The sequence below is a fragment of the Biomphalaria glabrata genome, chromosome 17 (genome assembly GCF_947242115.1).
Source record: "Biomphalaria glabrata chromosome 17, xgBioGlab47.1, whole genome shotgun sequence".
Taxonomy (NCBI): domain Eukaryota; kingdom Metazoa; phylum Mollusca; class Gastropoda; family Planorbidae; genus Biomphalaria; species Biomphalaria glabrata.
This window is the reverse complement of record NC_074727.1, coordinates 25,175,178-25,194,534: the sequence shown is the minus strand read 5'-3', so window position 1 is coordinate 25,194,534 and position 19,357 is coordinate 25,175,178. Positions and strand designations below refer to the sequence as shown.

The window sequence follows — 19,357 nt, the reverse complement described above, 5'->3', positions numbered from 1 at the left end:
TGAAAATAAAAATAAGAACTTTCTACCACAAGCATAAACAAGCTCAATGCATCACAATGTGATTTCTAAAAACAAAGCATAATAGAACACACATTATACATTTTTTCTTTTTTCATTAGATCCACTAAACATCTGAGAGGAAGCCTACTCAAAATGTTCAAAAAATTTTTTAAATGTTTGTTCTTTTCTATTTCAGTACTTTGTATTGAAATGGCTAACCTCTGATCTGAAGGCTCAACACGAACTTTATCAAAAAGTTTATATCTGACACCATGTTTGTCCAGAGATTCCAATGTAGCTTTGACAGGGGGCAGCTTGACCAGGTTGGAGTCAGTCATTACACATACATTTGTCCCTCCAAGATTCTTACAGTCCTGGATGTAATTGAAGACATCAACAAATAACATATGAGAAATGAATAGCATATAGGCATGTGAATACTATTTATCATGAGTATCTTGAAATGTAATTAGAACATCTATAATGCTAAAATCTAAAATATGTTTTGCTTGAGACTTTTAAGATTTATGGGGTAGGCAAAAAGGACCAAGTAGGAAATAGTTTGGTGCTCAGCACAAATTTAATGAACTTGAGAGAAACCAATGAATTCAAACTATTGGTTCATCCATCACCTACCATGACCTATGTAGTACTAAAATATACAAAATGATTGATAGATTAAAATTAGTAGAACATTAAAACCATAACATCATGGTTCATGTTTACAGGATCCTAATAGGTTCTGAGCTTGAGAGAGACTTCAAGGGGGATACTTACCATGCCAACTTCCTTAGTGACTCCTTCACCATATCGTATATTGGAGCAAGCCATCTGAGGAAACAGGAATAATATAAATGTCTAGCCCTTAATTTCGGACATTACATTTAAAACAAGGTCATATACTTGAAAGCCTATTGTAAATGAAATGGTTAATTAAATTGGGCTTTTCACATTAGGTTCTGAGTTCAGCCACTGAGGCTATATCAACATTGAAACATTATTGGTAAAAAGAAATTTTATATTGATAGCTACTATGAAGATAAAGAATAAAGATAAAAATTGAGAATGTATATAGAAGAATATCTTAAGCTATCACAACAGACCAAGTATACAATAATTCCTTGTAAGACATTCCCAGTTAAAGCAAAAAGAACTAAAGTAGTTTTATTTACTTATCTATATCAAGCTATTTCAACTTATTAATATTGAGATGTCTGCACTTACCTCAAAAGCAAATTCTTTGGCTTGATAAACTTGTGACCCAGATATAGATCCTATTCAGAAAAATAAAACAAAATTAGCCCAAATGTAGATCTTATTCATAAGAGTAAAACAAAATTAGCCCAGTTGTTGATCCTATTCACTAAAAGAAAAAAAGGAAAAAAAGCCAGAGTGGTACATATGGTGGGCTTATGGTAAATACAAATTAGAGGTGGGAAATTGAACTGAACCAAACTAGATCCTCACCACAAAACTGAACAGAACCCAAACTTTGAAACAGCTCAGTACAAACCAAACAAACTTTATATTTTAACCAAACTGAGTGGAGTTTTGCATCCCTAAAGTACTTTTCACATCACTTCCCATACATGATGGTATTCCGCAATCATTTATTAAAACTGTTACCGGAGCATACTTTTGTAAAACAAAAATTGGAAAGAAGTTTTGCAAGACTTGAATATTCTTCTATCTACTGCAAATTTTTTATTTTATGAAAAAATCTTTTTCAATTTAAAAAAAAGTTTGGTTAAATTGTGTACATCAATGATTCTACTATTACTAAGACTTAGTTATACAATGTCATCCCTGTTTGCACTTTCCTTGTATTGGCCTCCATGCCATTGCAGCTCTTGGAATTAGTAAGTCATTTTGTCATAGAATATATCCTGCAAACCACCATGCGACACTCTGTCACAATCTCACTAAGTGGTCAACTACCAGTTCGGCATAGGATTTCCTTGTAACTGTTGTTTGAGACCTGATCTATATAACTGACTGCTAAAATCCGCCTTAGCCATTCCTGTTGCACCACAGTTAGTCTTTTCTCAACATTGGCAGATGACTTCCATGTCTCGCATTCTACTCTCCAGTAATTTTAAATTTAATTATTTTCACACTCCACAAAACTTTAAAAAATCCCTTTTCCTAATTCTGTAAATTCGAATAAATGAAACTATATTATCAAATTCCCTGTTAACATAATATGTCCAGTTTTCCCATTCCTTGAACAATGAAATTCACAAACTAATTTACTTACTTATACAACTTGTTGAAATGGATTCTATTTTTGCCAAGCATTTTCTAAAATACAAAGCAAAAAAGCAAAATGAGTAGAATTATAATTGAGAGATTTAAATCTATTAAAAAACAACAATAACAGCATAATAATAATAGTTCACAGGATTTAGTAAAATACCAGTACAGAAACAAATGAACAAAAAATAAAATAATGCAGTTTGATTTTAAAATTCTTTTTATTTTATTTGGGGGGGGGGGGGGGGATGCATAAATAAACCAAATATTTACATTCTTTATTTTAATTCAATAAAACTGATTTTTTTTTTCAGCAGCAAATTTTTAAGCTGTGTGTTTATGTAGGGTTGTGTGTGTGTTGTGTCATAAATGTGTTGAGGTGTGGTGTGTGTAGTGGAGAATCTAGAGTGAGTTGTGAGTGTGTAGAGTTGTGGTGTGTGTAATGGAGCATCTAGTGTGAGTCGTGAGTGTGTAGAGGTGTGGTGGAGCATCTAGTGTGAGTTGTGAGTGTGTAGAGGTGTGGTGTGTGTAGTGGAGCATCTAGTGTGAAATGTGAGTGTGTAGAGGTGTGGTGTGTGTAGTGGAGCATTTAGTGTGAGTTGTGAGTGTGTAGAGGTGTGGTGTGTGTAGTGGAGCATCTAGTGTGAGTTATGAGTATGTAGAGTTGTATTGTGTGTATAGTAGTGTGTGTGTAGATTTGTGATATGTGTAGAGCAGTGGAGTGTGTACATAGTTGTGTCTCTGTGTGTGTAGAACGTGGTGTAGATTTGGGGGGTGTGTAGTGTTGCGGTGGTGGTGTGTGTGTGTGTGTAGAGTAGGCTTGTGTGTATAGAAGTGGTGTGTGTGTGTGTAGAGTTGGCTTGTGTGTATAGAAGTGGTGTGTGTGTGTAGAGTTGGCTTGTGTGTATAGAAGTGGGGTGTGTGTGTGGAGAGTTGTCATGTGTGTAGAGTTGCCATGTGTATGAAGAGTTGCCATGTGTGTGGAGAGCTGTAATGTGTGTGGAGAGTTGCTGTGTGTGTGGAGAGTTGCCATGTGTGTTGAGTGTTGTGGTGTGCGTGGAGTTAATGTGTGTGTGGAGAGTTGTAATTTGTGGGGAGTTGTGGTGTGGAGAGTTGTTGTGTGTGTGGTTGGGATGAAGGGTGGCACAAGATGTTTCAGAAATACCAGTGATACATATTGGAAATCACACACTTAGGGTGGTGCAAGAATTCATATATTTGGGAACAACAATAGCCTGAAACCTAGTTTTAGACACTGAGCTGACAAAAAGAATAGGAAAGGCTTCTGCAGCAATGGCAAAAACTCTCCAAGCGCGTGTGGGAAAATATTAAATTGACTACAGCAACAAAAATCATGGTCTACAATGTCTGCGTTCTGAGCACACTTCTTTATGGCAGTGAGAGCTGGGCAACTTACATGCGTCAAGAACAAATATTAAATAGCTTCCACCTAGGCAGCATGAGACGCATAATGTGCATCTCCTGGAGGGATCGTGTCACCAACCAGGAAGTTTTCTTATAATGACTTTTATAATGGTTAAAATGAATGCAACTTGGAGGTGGGGTGACAACCAACAGAAAAGGAAGTAGATCTAGTTGAAATTGACAATTGTTCCAACATCCGTGTCAAATTGATTACATGCCTTTGTTATTTTGTGTGTGTGTTTGTGTGTAACAAGCAGGTGTAATGGTTGTGGGGTGTATTGTATGCTTTTATCGATTAAAAAAAAAAAGGCAATCACTTCTGTGTGGCAGGACAACGCATTAAACTTCGTACTAGCTGGCAGCATTCTAACGACCTTTTTAGACCCAACCAGTTGTGAATAATTGAGACATTTTATTATAATAGTAACATTTTCATAAACAGATTACGTCCCTTTGAAGCTGGTCAAACCGATTGTTTAATAAATTAATCGGCAAAGTCACGGGAACACAGCCCAGCCACGAACGTGAAGCGGGAGTCACGTGATTGTGGCGTCAAACAGAAAACGAAGAAAAGAAAGCTGCCGGGGGGGGGGGGGTCTATCACAGTTCAAATGTTTTCGCTGTTATAAATGAGAAAGTCAACGCTAACGCCGTGAAGTTATATACCGTTAATTAGACTGAATTAAAAGGGTAGAAGTTGTTTCTTGTACTTTAAGCAAATATGCTTAATTAAGTATCAAAATCCGTGTCCTCTTATTTGCAAAGTAGATTCTTTAGACAAATTAGTGTGCAAAAAAAAAAAAACTCGCTTTGTGCAACATATCGTGAAAAGCCTTGACCCCAAGCCTACCAGCAAAACTTTCCTCCTATACATAAATAAATTAAAAAGACGAGGGCACTAGAACGAGCATTGATGTCAAAAGAATGTTTGTTTGTTTGTAACCTACTTCTGGGTTAGTTTTAAGTAAGCACACTAAGACCTCTACTCCACGTGGACAGTAAGCTTAACAATCATGCAAACAAAAACATTTTCAATTAGACGAGCAGAACAGCGGCCTTAGTCTTCTCTGTGAACTCTAGTAGCCTATACACAATGGAGAGGCGATAGCTTAGGACTTTGCACCCTAGTTCAGAGAGAGAGATAGAGAGCTTATGATCAAGTCAGAAATGTAATTTTGTAGTGTGTCATTGTTTTCTTGGTTCTGAGTCTCAAACTGCACACCTTTCATGCAACTCCAGCTCTTGATGATAAACCGCTATAAGCACTGGAAGCCGTAAAGCAATAATCATGTGCACGTTTCTTTTAGGCACTCGTACCTCATCGTGACGGTGGAAATGCTATAGGGAAGCGAGCTCATTGTTTTTGGTGGGGCTATCACCATCCTCAAAGCAGCCGATTTCCAAGAGGGTGACCCCAAACGGCAGTGAGAGAAGGAAAATGCCTGCCAGGAATGCTTGGCCTCCATCACTAGACTTAGTGTCCCAGGATACAAGCCTTCGGAAAAGAAACAACAGAGGCCAGAGGGTTTGACAAATTTGCAATTGCTTGGAACCAGCTCAGTCAGAAAGATCTCTTTCCTCCAGGTCAATGGAGTGGAGCTTTAGAACTGACCTAGAGTGTGACCAGGAGTGTGACCTAGAGTACCATGTGCATGTTTCTAGAAAGTGGCAAATCAACAAACCTTGCAGACGGTGCCTTCTCACTGTGGCGTTGGAGGCGGCCTGAAGGAAGAAAGTGAAGCGAAACTCTTCTCCACCCGTCAGTATCCGCACTCCTACAAAACTGTTCGAGCAATGACCAACAGATCAAAGTGGTACAAACGTTTAGATCGATGCATAAGAGATTACCCATGGAGCCGACTTTGCTGGGATAAGAGTAGGACTCCGTAGACGCAGCAGGAAGAAAACAAAGAAGGTCGAATACACTCTTTAGGAATGTCGCGTTTTACACAGCAAAATAATTCGAAGACACAGCCAGTAATTGAACACGTCTCACATTTCCTAAATTAAAGGTCCTTCATAAAATACAAAAAAAAACAAACAAAAAAAAACCTACATTGTACAGTAGTGACACAGAGAAAGAGCAGAAAAGAAAAATAAGATGTAAAACAGAAAATGAAAAGAAACAAACCTATATGACATTCTACATAAAATAACAAGCAAAATATTTTTAAAAAAATAATTTTAGGAAGGGCTTATCTGAGTGAAGAACTCCACACTATTAGTCACATATCTCTTTACTGAAAAATTTATTTCCCTTTTCAATATCAAACACAATTACCACTATTTGATTGATTAATTTGTTAATTTTTTTTTTTATTTATTATGTTTTGTTAGGAACAATGAATAATAGAGAAACGTTTCAACTTGATCCGAGAATGGGAAGTGGGAGAACGAATTCAAACTTTGTACCAGACAGACAGACAGACAGAGTGAGTTGATAAAAGCTAATCATTCCAATGTTTTTTCAGTTGTTGTTTAAAAAATTGAAAAAGAAGAAAAAACAAACTTTCTATCGTAAAATCATCTGAGATTAGTTGGAGCTTACGGATACATTGTATTGTCTGAAATTGTTAAGAATGTAGGCAGTGAGATGGTCAACCAAGAAACAATGACATTACAATGTCGGCTAAGAACAATGACATTACAATGTCCGCTATCATGGGAGCTTTAGGAAGATGAAATGATAATCCTGACTAGTGTGTGAGTATTGGTGAGATTGATCTTGTTCTGCTTGATTTGTATAGCTCAGACTCAGAGAAACGTGACAGACAATAAATATAAATAAGTATAGTGAAAGAGAGACAGAATGACATTAGATAGATAGATAGATAGATAGATAGATAGATAGATAGATAGATAGATAGATAGATAGATAGATAGATAGATAGACAAGACAGATAGATTAGATACAAACAGACAGACAGACAGACAGATAGATAGATAGATAGACAGACAGACAGACAGACAGACAGACAGACAGACAGACAGACAGACAGACAGACAGATAGATAGATAGTTAGTTAGATAGATAGATAGATAGATAGATAGATAGATAGATAGATAGATAGATAGATAGATAGATAGATAGATAGATAGATAGATAGATAGATAGATAAAATGGGAGAGATAAAGAGGAAAGAAGAGAGAGGGGGAGGAGAAATAGAGAGTGGGGTGAAAAAAAAACCAACTATAAATGGAGAAAGAAAAGAGTGAAAAAGATGAAGAAAAAGAAGGGTAGAAAAAGAAAGAGTTAAATATGAGATAAAAGAGACGACGAGGCACTAGGAAGAGAGAAACAGAGAAATAGAGAGAGGAGACAGAGAGAGTGAAGGGGAGAGAGTTGAAGTAAATGATGTTCATCAAATTGTAATTCAGCCTTCTCTCACTGCATTGAATACCTTGGACCCAACACAAGTGTTAACCTAATTCTCATTGCATATATGTAACGATTTTTTTTTTTTTGAAACAGAAAATCTTGGACTTAGGTCGTCCTAACCACACACACACACACGAACAAGCCTGATTCCCATAAAGGACAAAGATTACTTATCGCTAGTCTCAGGGTCTCGGTGTTTGTGAAAACAAAACTTGAGTCCCGTGGACTACATCTTCCTTAACGACTGTTAATAATAGAGAGAAACGAAAGAGTGCCCCATTCATTGTACCGACTAGACAACTTCCTAGAACTAATGGATCGTGTAGTCTTGCAAAACCTATTTAATAGGAACAGTGTAGTTAAAATAAAAAGGGGAGGAGTCTATTATTTTTTTGTTTGTAATAACGAAATGTAATTATGTTAACCGTTAGACTTAACTTTATATGGTTGCCACATAAATCTATCGTCGCTATTGTTATCTCAATGCTAGTGTATAATGATAGTACTGAACACGAAAATCACGTGATCGACTTCATCTCGTGTTACAATGTTCAGACGTTCCTTCACACGTGATGGCGGCGGGAAGGGTTCGACTCCGAGACCGTCCAGACAACAGAATGGAGCGCATACCACACAAGCAGGCAGTTATCCAACAAGTAGATCTGAATTGAATTTGTTCAAACCTTAAACCTGTACTCACCTCTTTGTGTGACCACTGGCCAGCATGTGCAAACAAGATCGAATGACTTTCTTCTGCGAGGCCATATTTCCCCCAAAAAATGCCTCCGTCAATCCAGAGAATGATCCTACAAAAAAAAAGGGGGATAATATTATTTCAATATGCAGACATCTTTTAAATCGATAAGCATTATAGCAATAGTGATGATTAAACTTTCGAGTAAATGCCTCCATGGATACACTGCGAAATAATGCGTTCTTTAAATTTTTCTTTTTTTTTAACTCTGGGAAATGCGCGTATCTACGTTTGGGACTTTCCACGCATTGCCAAGTCTTCAAACCTTACTTCAAGTGACTTGATGACACAAGTGGTAGTCATCGAAAATGAATGACGAATTTTATGAGTTAACGACTCACTGGTAGGCTACTACTCGGCTGTGTTGTACCATTTAGGTACTAAAAATCTTTTAAGTTCAGGTTTACATGGGAAAAAAAAAACAACAGCTAGTAAATAATCTGTGTAATAGAGGTAAAAAAAATAATAATACAAGCAAAGCCAATCCAATGACGTAACGTCGTCTCCAAGAAATCGATACTTCTAAAACCGTATTCTCTTTTAGAGTTTAAGAGTTTTTTAAATAGACTTTTTTTTTGGGCTACATCTTATAGATCTACATGGATTCGTACTCGAGCTTAGGATCCCATTGTGCTCAAGTAGAAAAGCGGCAGATCTGTTTCTAAGTCAGTGCTATTGATTACAAGAAATGCATTGTGTGCTGATTTATGTGTGTGTGGAATGTATGAAAGAATGTAGATATTGTATGGGTCTATGATTAATGTAAGCTGTAATGGCTCAATAGTAAGACGCGTAGAAGTTGGGTTTAATTGGGTATTTCCTTTGTGACGCGACGGTACATTAACAATTTAGAAAGGAAATACATTAGAGACAGTCTAGCGGACGAGCACAGACCTCGCTTCTAAAGGAAGAGCTTTCTTGAGCTGACCACGTGGACTGTGCCCTTCTTTCTGTAATAAATCATTGGGTTCTAAAAGGCCGGATTAATTTCATTATTCTTTCTGTTGTTGGCGTGGTCATATTTAGAACTCGAGACTTCAAGTAATATCATTTCAAGTAAGCAGACTCACAACTTATTCAACCACCATCCTTTGACAACGTACAATTTCACGTGAAAAAAAACAAACAAAAACCAATAATGCTTTGCAAAACGCATTCAATCTGCTTGAGATCCTTTTATTATAATGCAACATTCAAATGCCCTGCTTAAAAGCTGTGTAAACAATCCTACATTTACGACACCTCGTAGATCAATAGTTATGACACCATGATATTTGTTAAGTCAGCATGGACATACCAAATACAATGCTGACAGTCTGGCGCAGTGCATGACTGAATGAGACAAGAATATATTACACACGACACAGTTCACTAACTTTATTAACGAAGTCTTTAAGTTTTAAGACTACAGATTACACCGTGTTCAATGACCTTGTCATATTGAACAAGACTATTTTCTAAGCAACTTATCTCAGCAGATCAGCATAACAAATGGATTTCATTCACCAATCGTAAACAAACAACATTTAGCCACGTGATAATATTGATAAAACAACGAAAAAAAAAACCTCACGTGACAGCCTGTGTGTATTACGTAATTTGTATAGAAGAGAGATAGAGAGAGAGAATCACGTGGCTAAATGTTGTTTGTTTACGATTGGTGAATGAGTCCCATTGAAGGAATCTTCGGTATTGAGCCACACACACATTCTTAGGTTCATATTTCTTAACACTCTTTAAACAAAAGTCCTAGCCTTGAAAGGAATTCTAATTTTAAAAGATGTAAAATTTATTTGAAGCCGCATATCTGGGCTGCGGTAATGAGATATTAATTATCTGTTTTAATCAGAGGCATTGAATTACGGCATGCAAGCTTCCAAGGCTAGTCTGATATTTTTACATTAATTTTCGCATCTTTCCTTACATTAATTAGAGCGTATAATTGAAATCTCTTACAGGTGCGCGACGTTTCGGCGCCGTTTTAGCACGATTGTATTTTTGGCGCGAGAGAGACTGAAGGTAATTGAATATAACACAATCTTTTTAAAAAAATAAAAATTGTTGTTCTCTCTACTATTCTACCATAGAGCAGACATTCAAACCCACTCCCCCAGGAAAAAAAATTAAATAATTTTGAATATTTCATGGAGGAAAATTGTCGTCTCAATGCTCCCAGGTTCAAACCCTACGGACCGAAATCCTCCGCCACACACACATCATAATCTTAAGGATATAACAATAATTACACAAACAAACAAAAAATACGTTTAAACACAAAAACATACAAACATAGATATGTATCATTTCTTTTTGAAGACATAAAAATAACAAGTCAAATGTGACCAAAACAGTTCGCGCCAAAACGTTTTGCTCCGTCTCACATATTCCCATGTAACCTCCTACCAACGCATGCCCTCAGCACCTGTGGAAAGTATTTGCCAAAAATAAAAAAGGGCGCCATCAACAAATAAAAATGCTTTAGCCTACAAATTTAGAGCGTCCACTCATTTCGGGGAGGATTTTTATGAAATCATTTATGAAATCATGGCCCAGAAAATGAGGGATGTGTGGCCGACAGTCTACGTATGCTTGGGCTTGGATCAAAGGGGCTCGTGGTTCGACACCCGACTCCAGCAGAGTTGTGTTTACTGAGCGCCAAAAAAAGGAAGCACGGAAAACCTTCTCCCAGATACCCCTCCCCCCACTGGTCCACAAAACAGTATGTTCTAGTTTCAAGCCCCCCCCCCCCACCACCTTCCCGCATGTCCCATTAGTAAGCTATAAAAAAAAAAGTCCTTGGGTCTGTTCTACTTTCAGCTCGTCACGCTCTGTCAGCTCGCCACAATCAAATCATGTCAAGGCCAGCGGCTCAAAAGTTCATTGAGAACAGTTTCGAAGTTTAGATCCTGAATGTCAATGTCATTCATTTGATACACAAAGAGGAAAAACAAAGTAGAGAATACAGGAAGATTAAGAAGTTATCTGCACTTTGCAGACTTGTTCTCATAGCTCTTCACAACTCCATGTTGTTGTTTTAAACAACAACACTTAGTTTAAAATTCTTTTTTTGTCCCTTTGTCCATCCCAGTCTCGTTCACCAGTCCTAGAAGCGCTGAGGGTCTTACAGGGAATTATTTTCCCAAACTTGCCTTTTGAAACAAAAGAAAAAAAAAGAGTAAAAGATCCATGTATGTGATAGTGAGTGCATCGTTCTCGCAGGTCCAAGTTAAACCTAGATCCACAGAAACTGTCGGGGAGAAACACGAGAAAAATTAGAAATTCCTAGACAAATGTTTCTACAGGTGTTCATATATATATATATGTTTTAAGCAAACCACGATCTCTTCGGACTATCGTTAAAAGTTGCTGCACCGATAAACTATTTTTTATTCTTCTAGTTTAGGAAAGTTATAAACAATGAGAATGAATTGTGTACTTTCCTTTCTACTGTTAATGGTCTAATGTGTATTTTGTTTTAAATAATCGAACAGCAGTATCCCATGATCTGGCCACAGGTGGTCTGGAAAATGAACGCACTTGGCCCGGGTACCAAAAAGTCTATCTAAAGAGAGTAGCCTGTTATTACAAGTTTGTATTTTAAAAAGCAAAATAACAAAAGCTCATCTATAGAGGAATAACTAGAATCCGTCCATAAAACTGTCTACCAATAATATGCAAGTTATTTCCCTTATTCGATATCAAACAAAATAATTAATCACCAATAATTAATTTGACTAATTGAGTATTTGTGTTTATTGATTCGTGTTTTGTTGGGTACAATAAATAATTGTTTGAAGTATCAACTTGATCGGGGCGAGTTATAGCGTTAACAATTATTTAACAGAACTAAACCCAACAATTTTAGCCATATATGTGAATACTGAAGTATTAGCTTCCCTTATTGCTATTTTTACATAATAATTAATTATCAGTAATTAATTGTCTCATTGGTTACTTTAAAAAAAAATGATTCATGTCTTATCTATGTCAATGAATAATTGTGCGAAGTTTCAGCTTGATTCGAGAATGGGTGTGGAAGAAACAATGTGTACACACTTGTTACCAGACAGACAGAGCCAGAGACGCAAGCCAGGAAAACCAGTGACTTGGCAAAATTCAGGTTATTGGTTAATACGCTTGACTAAATGCATGACGCGGAGGATATAATCATCTCCTTTTTCTCCCTTTTCCACAAGCAGAGGGCGATTGCGATTATATTTATCGCCAACACTGCTCGACATAATAAAAATATTTTATAATATTTAATCAAAAGTATTTACATTAGTAACTAAATATTTACACAAATTGCGTAATCATCAATTAAAAAAACTCACTAGTCAACCTTAGGGGTTGGTGATGGTGGGAAGCAATGAGCGGAGAATCATCGCTACCTCCCCTCCCCTGAATCCTGTGATGTCTATATTATATAATGACTTATAATCACTTAATCATTTTTTCCACACATTCTCATGATTGTAATTTTTTTTCCATTTTGTCAGCTTTTCTTTTGTATCAAGAAAATGCAGTTAGTTGCTTTTTTTTTTATTAAATCACCGATAGCCCATAGTCTAAGGATAAAATATACGTTAACATTTTAAAATTATTTTCAAAATTAAGGTCACTAATTAAAGAGTGCCTAATTTTCCGGTGCCTAAATTTCCGGGTGCCTAATTATCCGGTGCCTAAATTTCCAGACAACAATGTCAACATACCCTAAAGATTCTTGTCTGTTTTTAAGTTAATAAGGGAATTGCGTTTTTTAATTCTATTATTTATGTTTTCCGCAAAGTCGAGAAATAAATGATTCAGGGCTAGGCAGCTAATTGATTCTGGTGGTCACCCTCCCCGAGACACAAGTAAGAGGCCCTATGCTATTGGATGCAAACTATGAGAATGAGAGTAAAATAACCATAGACATCGTTATTATATATAGGCCCTAGGCTTATTAGCCGGATATAACCCGCGGCCTATATATTTTCACACAGAACTTTTCAGTTATTTATAATATAGAATATAGTGTGTACCTAACTTCGTATCACAGAGACTGCTACATTACAGGTAAATAATTTCAAATCACGGTCACATAAGAATGCCGACAAAGACTTTCTTGACCAAAACAAAATGTTTCGTAATGTACTTACCGTGACGTGTGCTACTAGGTGTAGACCTTTATCACAATCAACGAAGTGAAGGCGAACTTGCCTTAGTACACCGGATCTAACCAGATCAGTTACGATAAAGAACGTCGCGTGAGTTCCCCCTCCCCGAGCACCCAACCCCCTGTTTAGTTGTATCCCCCACATCGACATTTTGAACTGCCCTCTGGTTATGAGCATTGTCATTGGATTGAAACGGAAAACTCACAAAAGACATAGACACAACGCGGACGCAAATGTATTGACCTAGTTCGTCTGTCACGTGATTTAAGATTTAGCATTAACTTCCTATAAACTATAGAGTTGTGAAGCGATCGGCTTCAGGAACCAAGGGTCGAAACCTGGGATTTTGAACTTTTAGGGCCCACCCAACTCTTAATGTGAGCATTATATTAGTTGAGACTCAGATGTGGCCCCCAACAGGTCCGATGTTTGATAAGCAATGACGATTAAAACAACAACAACAAACAAACAGCAACTACAATCCCACATGTCTTCCAAAAAGCAATTTTTGGAGAATTTTTTTTAAAATTATAGTTCGTATCTCGTTTTTGATGGCGAGGGGGGTTGGCTTAAGTCGAATTTACCAAATTAAATATGTTAGTGAAAATTACGTTTAAGAGATAAACACAACCAGAGCTTATGATAGTTTTTCATGGCAAGAATGTACACATATGCCAAGACTTAAGGTTTGAAAAGCCGAGTGTGTGGATGTGGTCTTTTGTTTACTTTCAAATGCTTAGTTTATTTATAGACTCATAGGTTAGCAATGGAGACATTTTGTATACATTAAAACCAAAAGAAAAGTACTAGATAATCTTGCAAACATTCTCAAAATATGGGGGGGGGCTCGAGTTTACTGATGTCTCATTTTAAGATCACTAGACAGATATGATCATATACTGCTACTAGTGAATACAGTGCACCACAACATGAATCACACTTATAAAAGCAAGGTCACAATCTCACTGCATCTTGGCGACTTGGAACTCTGGTAATGTGTATCATGGAACTGAGCTCATCTCACCAATAATGTCATAAACCATCAGGCCCTTCCTCCCTGGCTTTCACGAAAAGGTGGTTTAGAAAGGCCTCAACCAAACAAGGTGGTGATGGAGGTTAGAGCACTAGGTACCGGTAAAAAGTTGTGACAAATTTACCTCTCCGTGAGAGCCACTCAGATCGAGATCATTCGCTGGAAGGCTTCTACACTGACTTGCAACGTCACAACCTCTATGGGCAGTTTAGACCAAGGGAGGTGTTTGGGGGGGGGGGGGGGACTATAAGTATAAAGTTTTAAAAGTTCCGGTCTCAAACGTTTAACTTAAGCTGAAACGTAAGTAGTCAAATACTTACCAGAAACTCAAACAATAAATAACAGAATGATTCAGACTGTTTTTTTTTTTTTTTACACAGTGACAGAGTGCGATTAACAAGAGTGGATAGGTTGGTTAACCCTCCAGCTCAGAATAGAGAAGAGACAGTCACAAGATCCGCAAGTCTAACGCACACAGTAGATTATAAAGTCAAACGACCCAGATAACGTATGGTCACACCACAATGTGTCACTGGTGACTTTGGACAGGTTAAAAAAAAAAGGTGGGAGAGGGGTTGACCATTGTCCATCGTGAGAATGAAATTCAATACGTTGTACGATAAGCTAATTTTAGTTCTATGAAACTTGTTTAATATTTGGTGGGTTTAACTTAAATCTTTCAATACCCAAAGATAGTGAAACTCTATGGTAGAACGAGGAAAAAAATAAATAAAACAAAAGGAGTTTGTGTTACATAAAATTCGTACGGTGCACCTGGGGGCCTGCTGAACTCACAAACTCACATAATACGCAAAAATGTACTTTCTTCAATTTTGAAGCAAACGACACAACTTTTCAATAATACGAACAAACTTTAAAATCTGGTTTAAAATGGCTGATATGTACGCCGCTTAGAGCATACAATATGCATAATTTTTATTCTCCTAGTTAGGTACCCACCAAGGCTTACAAGTTACAAGCCCCTCCTGCCCGAAGCTTATTGGTTCAGGCGGCAGTTACTCGCTTTTGCCCTATTTCTTGTAAGTGGTAACAGTTCCAAAGGCCTACATGTATTGCGTGCAGGATCGATGGTAAAATACATTTTCAAGAGCTTTTGAGATATGGGCAGAAGGACAGACAAACGGCACAAAAACAATATTATGAATAACCATAACATGTAACATATAATAGCAGTTCTAAGGTAGACGGTGAAGACAATATGGTGAAATATAGGTCCCGAAGAAGACTCGAAGAAGACTCGAACCACGTATCCCGAATCGGCTCCCTCGCCTAGCAGCGACCAGGTGCCAGTGTAAAATACACTTTGACCACCCGGCTCTATAAAAATAAAAAGGAATAGGCCCTACCTTTATTAATGTCATCTTGATATATTTTTTAGAATGAGAGAGATGCAATGTAAATTAGGGGAATTGTTTGTGAGGACGAATATGGAGAGAGTTGTGGGAGCGCTTTGGGGGTGAGGAGCGTAACCACGTGACCGTGGGCGGTGATGCGAGACCAGATAACAATACTGACTTGAAAGCTTTTTTTTTCTTTATGAAAAGCTAGGTGGTCATTCATTGCAGACAAACCCACAAGCACGGCGAAATATCTCACTATGGCACTTGAGCTCTATGGATCGGCAAGCGATATTTTCCTCTAAAACCTACATGAATTAAAAACATTACTTAACAAAGAAACAGATGTGTGGTTGAAACTAAATGCGCAGCGCGTTCCAGATGGGGCAAATCGTGGAGATTTACATTCCTTGTGAAAGGTGAGAGCGAATGGTACCATCAAGCACTTGCATTTGATTTGACCCCTCCTCTCTATTATTCATGCCAATCATTTACCCTTTTCTCATAGTTGTTGATGTCATGTACTTCACATTGCGCTGGTGTACCCACATAAATTGGATTCTGGCACATTGGCATGCAATTAGTCAACGACTTTAAGTCACTAATAAGAATAGAGCTGGCACGTTGTAATGCAATGTAGATCGATATCTTTGTGTTGTATTTTAGAAAAAGGGAGATAATTTTATTTTTTTTTTTAAAGAATAAGGAATAAAAATAATTTAGTATTGTACCCTAGAATAGATTTTAAATTTAAGAATTAGATTAGACAACTGATGACAAATTTCTAAAGATTAGAGATATCATTGCATACACTCTACAGCCTAAAAACACTTAGCATTAAATAGCAAAAATGATTCAGAAATTATTGACATAATTGACTTAGAAAGCAAAGGACATATCGACGGAATAAAAAAAAAAGCAAAATATTTTAATGCATAAGCATTTTTTTTAAAAAAAAGGGAATACTAAGACCATGGGAGTAACCATTATTTTTTTTTGGGGGGGGGGATAGGTGATAAGGGGTGATTTATAATGTGTTTTTATTTATTTATTTTTTTTAGTGTGTGTGCGCATAATTAATCTTCATTAAATCAGTCACTGACGTTTTTTGTACCCTACAATAGATCTTTCTGGAGTTAATGGAATGACAGTAGACAAACTTCCAGCTAGAAGGTTTGAGGAAACGCAGTGAGCTTTAATTCCTGTATTTGAAACTTAAAACAAAAATGTATATTATGATTTGTCTACTGTGCAATATCCTGCAACTCTTCTATTAAAAAATTGTATTTCAAATATCAAATTTGACTGCACTTTAGTAATGGAGGCCAGTGATAGGTAGAAAAACAAATCAATATGTGATATATTTTATTTGGGGTAGGACTGACACTCAAATTACTGTAATTTGTTTTAGTTTTAAGTTTGTGGCTTGAATTCTCGTAGATTTACTTTATTGATGGTTTCCAGCAACTGGCAGAAAAACCCCATGCTTTATGGAATTTATTGATAGTAGCTTTACTTTCTTTTTATTGGAAGGAAGGGTTTAACATAAAAAACCCACTCTTGGGGGAGCTACCACCTTCTACCAAGCGCGTCCCCAGGTGGCGGATAGGGGAAAGACCCTTAGATATAAGGGTTAGCTGTGAATAGCAAATAAACAGCCGCGGACCAACTGGTTTGCAGTCATGGAGGATGAGGTGAAGTATTCCAGTGGTTAGAATATTTACTAAAAACATCTCAGAAATCCAGGGAAATGATTGCAAAAAGCGAGTATAGGGCGCTCTAACTCTAAACCCGGGTAGATGAAACTCGTTAGCTAGAGATAGCAGTTCATCTAGGAGAGAAAACTCCGAAAATAAACACCTGCTGCCTTGCAGATGATCTTGGATGATCAAAGGCTATGGGAGCACACCCAGAAAGAAGGCTGAAGTCGGAGTCAATGGGCCTCCTGGCGCATAACACATTGACACGCAACCTCATCTATGTTGGAGTTCTGTAACGATTCTAATAGATGTGGCGTCCTGCCTGTGGAATCCCGCCGCGCAGGTAGGGGGGCGGGCTCTCCGCCTCGAAGGAGCCCACACAAGCGAGCTGGTGGTTCTTCTATCTCTGCCTGTGGAGCGAGGAGCAGGGACAAGAAAGTAAATACTACTGGCCAACACTCCAAGACCAAAAGTCTAAAAATCTTACAATGGAACACAGAGGGCATCCAAAAGAAAAAAGAAGCTCTAAAAATATTTCTGCATGAGAAAGAAACTGATGTAGCTTGCATCCAAGAAACTCATTTGAACAGTAATCTTCGTTTCTCCATTAGAGGCTACGCCTGCATCAGACAAGATAGAGAAAGCAGACCCAAAGGAGGAATCCTCACCCTCATTAAAAATGACATCCCTACCACAGACGTAACTATGCCCAACTCCTCAGAATCATAAATAATGGGAACTAAGCTAATTCTAGATGGAAATATTAATCTATTTAACTGCTACTTCCCACCAGACAAGGAAATAGAGATTGACCACATACAAATACCAAGAAGACTGTCCTATCTTAGGAGATATGAATAGTCACTCTCAGAGCTGGGGATACCCAGACCTAAATGCCAGGGGAGAAGACATTGAAGAATGGCAAGCAGAGAACAGACTTATCTTGCTTAGCAAACCTGAGGATAAACCAACCTTTTTCTCAAGAACCTGGCTAACATCAACCACTCCAGATCTAGCCTTTGCAACTGACAACTTATCCAAAAAGTGCACCAGAGAAGTTGCAGACCAGCTAGCCACCAGTGACCACAGACCCATATTGATCAGTATGGATACCTCCTTCAAAATATCAGAAAACTCCACCATCCCCAGATGGAACTACAAAAAAAGCCAACTGGCACCTATTCTCAAAGCTCACAGACCTATACACAACTTCAATAAACTGCAAATCAAATCAGGCTAATAAGTCATGCTTAGCTTTCTCCAAAGCAATCCTCCTAGCAGCTAAGGAATCAATTCCTAGAGCAGCAAAAAAAGATTATATCCCCAACTGGTCTGATCACCTTCAGCAACTCCACAATGCCACTATTGAAGTCAGAAACACAGTAGAAAATAACCCTTGTATAGAAAATAACATAAATCTAAAAGCAGCTAACGCAGTTTTCAGGAAAAATTACCTTTCCGCCATGAGGAAAAGTTAACATGAAAAAACAGAACAACTAAACGTAGATAGAGACGGCCACAAACTCTGGCGTATAGCCAAATGTCTCAACCAGGAAGAAAACAGAACAACTCCTTTAGGAATAGAAAAGGACAACAAACCCCTGAAAGGCCAAGAAGCAGCAAATGAATTCATTAAGTTTTTCCAAAGCGTAGGACAAATACAAATCAATGAAAGTAGAAATAAAGATGTAAACTCAGAAATCCAAGATAGAATTAAAGAAAACAATCCAGCTTACTCCTTGGGAATGACCACTGATCTTAAAATGAAGGAACTTGATGAATCCCTAAAAGTCCTCAAACCAAAACAAGCCCCGGGCCCAGACAAATATCTAATGACATGCTTCTTCACTTGGGTCCTCAAGCCAAAAGAAAACTGCTACAAATATTCAATGCTAGCTGGAAATCTGGCAGAATTCCAAACATCTGGAAAAAAGCCATTATGATCCCTATGCTAAAGCACGGCAAACCAAGAAACAAACTGGATAGCTACTGCCACATCAGCCTCACTAGCTGTACTTGCAAACTGATGGAAAGAGTGATAAATAAAAGGCTGACATGGATCCTTGAGTCAAATAACCTACTCACTGAAGCCCAGGCTGGCTTTAGAAAAGGCAGATCAAATCGCCTTCATCACACAAGAAATAGAAGATGGCTTTCAAGAAAAGAAACCAACAACAATTGTGTGGGTTGAATTAGAAAAAGCATTTGACAAAGTCTGGGAACAAGGTCTCTTGCTCAAACTAATCCAGCATCACATATCCCACAGAATGTACAACTGGATAAAGGAATATCTAAA

The 19,357-nt window shown here is 37.6% G+C and overlaps 1 protein-coding gene across 3 annotated transcripts in view; it reads right to left on the bottom strand.

Moving 5' to 3' along the window:
* Window positions 1–19,357, bottom strand: part of LOC106067138 (hydroxyacid-oxoacid transhydrogenase, mitochondrial-like) — a 35,127-nt gene that overhangs the window by 11,533 nt on the left and 4,237 nt on the right. For 2 of the 3 annotated variants that reach the window (XM_056015701.1, XM_056015700.1), the window contains exons 3-7: window positions 7,758–7,863; window positions 2,258–2,301; window positions 1,225–1,274; window positions 778–831; window positions 220–374 (exon numbers count right to left, since the gene is read on the bottom strand). In XM_056015701.1, coding sequence (XP_055871676.1) covers window positions 220–374; window positions 778–831; window positions 1,225–1,274; window positions 2,258–2,301; window positions 7,758–7,822 — 368 coding nt within the window. In that variant the 5' untranslated portion in view covers window positions 7,823–7,863. Of the gene's footprint in view, window positions 1–219; window positions 375–777; window positions 832–1,224; window positions 1,275–2,257; window positions 2,302–7,757; window positions 7,864–14,323; window positions 14,483–19,357 lie in introns of those variants that run through there. The other variant, XM_056015702.1, reaches the window with a different exon arrangement.